Here is a 386-nt window from a genome sequence, read left to right on the forward strand (position 1 = left end):
CTGTGTGTGAGGAGGGGTATGGGTTTTGGTGTTGGTTGAGGTGGAAGGAGGAGGGCTGGGCTGGGCGGGGCAGGGCAGGGGGGTAGATCCACTGGGCTCGCTAGACTGATGGGCTGGGGTAGGGGCCTGCTGGGGGCTCCTGGCCTGCGCCTCTGTGCTGGGGCTCCTTTTGCTGCTTGTTTACCTCCTGCTCAAGCCTCTGTTCGTATGGGGAATGTTCCCTTGAGGGTTTGTGGCTCTTAGACCTTCTATACCCTCCTCTGTAATCCATAATCCCACTGATGCCCTGTCTCCTGACTCTCCTGCAGTGACGGTGGCAGATTATGCTAACTCAGACCCAGCTGTCGTGAAATCTGGACGTGTGAAAAAAGCTGTGGCCAATGCAG

General features: G+C 57.5%; 1 protein-coding gene across 1 annotated transcript in view; it reads left to right on the forward strand.

The window, feature by feature from the left end:
- Positions 1 to 308: 308 nt before the first annotated feature.
- LOC104159026 (transmembrane protein 183A-like) overlaps positions 309 to 386 on the forward strand; it is a gene marked incomplete at its 5' end in the record, with an annotated part of 12,962 nt that continues 12,884 nt past the window's right edge. Inside the window, 1 exon segment of the mRNA XM_009696828.1 lies at positions 309 to 386. Coding sequence (XP_009695130.1) covers positions 309 to 386 — 78 coding nt within the window.

The sequence above is a fragment of the Cariama cristata genome, unplaced genomic scaffold, assembly GCF_000690535.1.
Source record: "Cariama cristata isolate BGI_N322 unplaced genomic scaffold, ASM69053v1 scaffold6413, whole genome shotgun sequence".
Taxonomy (NCBI): domain Eukaryota; kingdom Metazoa; phylum Chordata; class Aves; order Cariamiformes; family Cariamidae; genus Cariama; species Cariama cristata.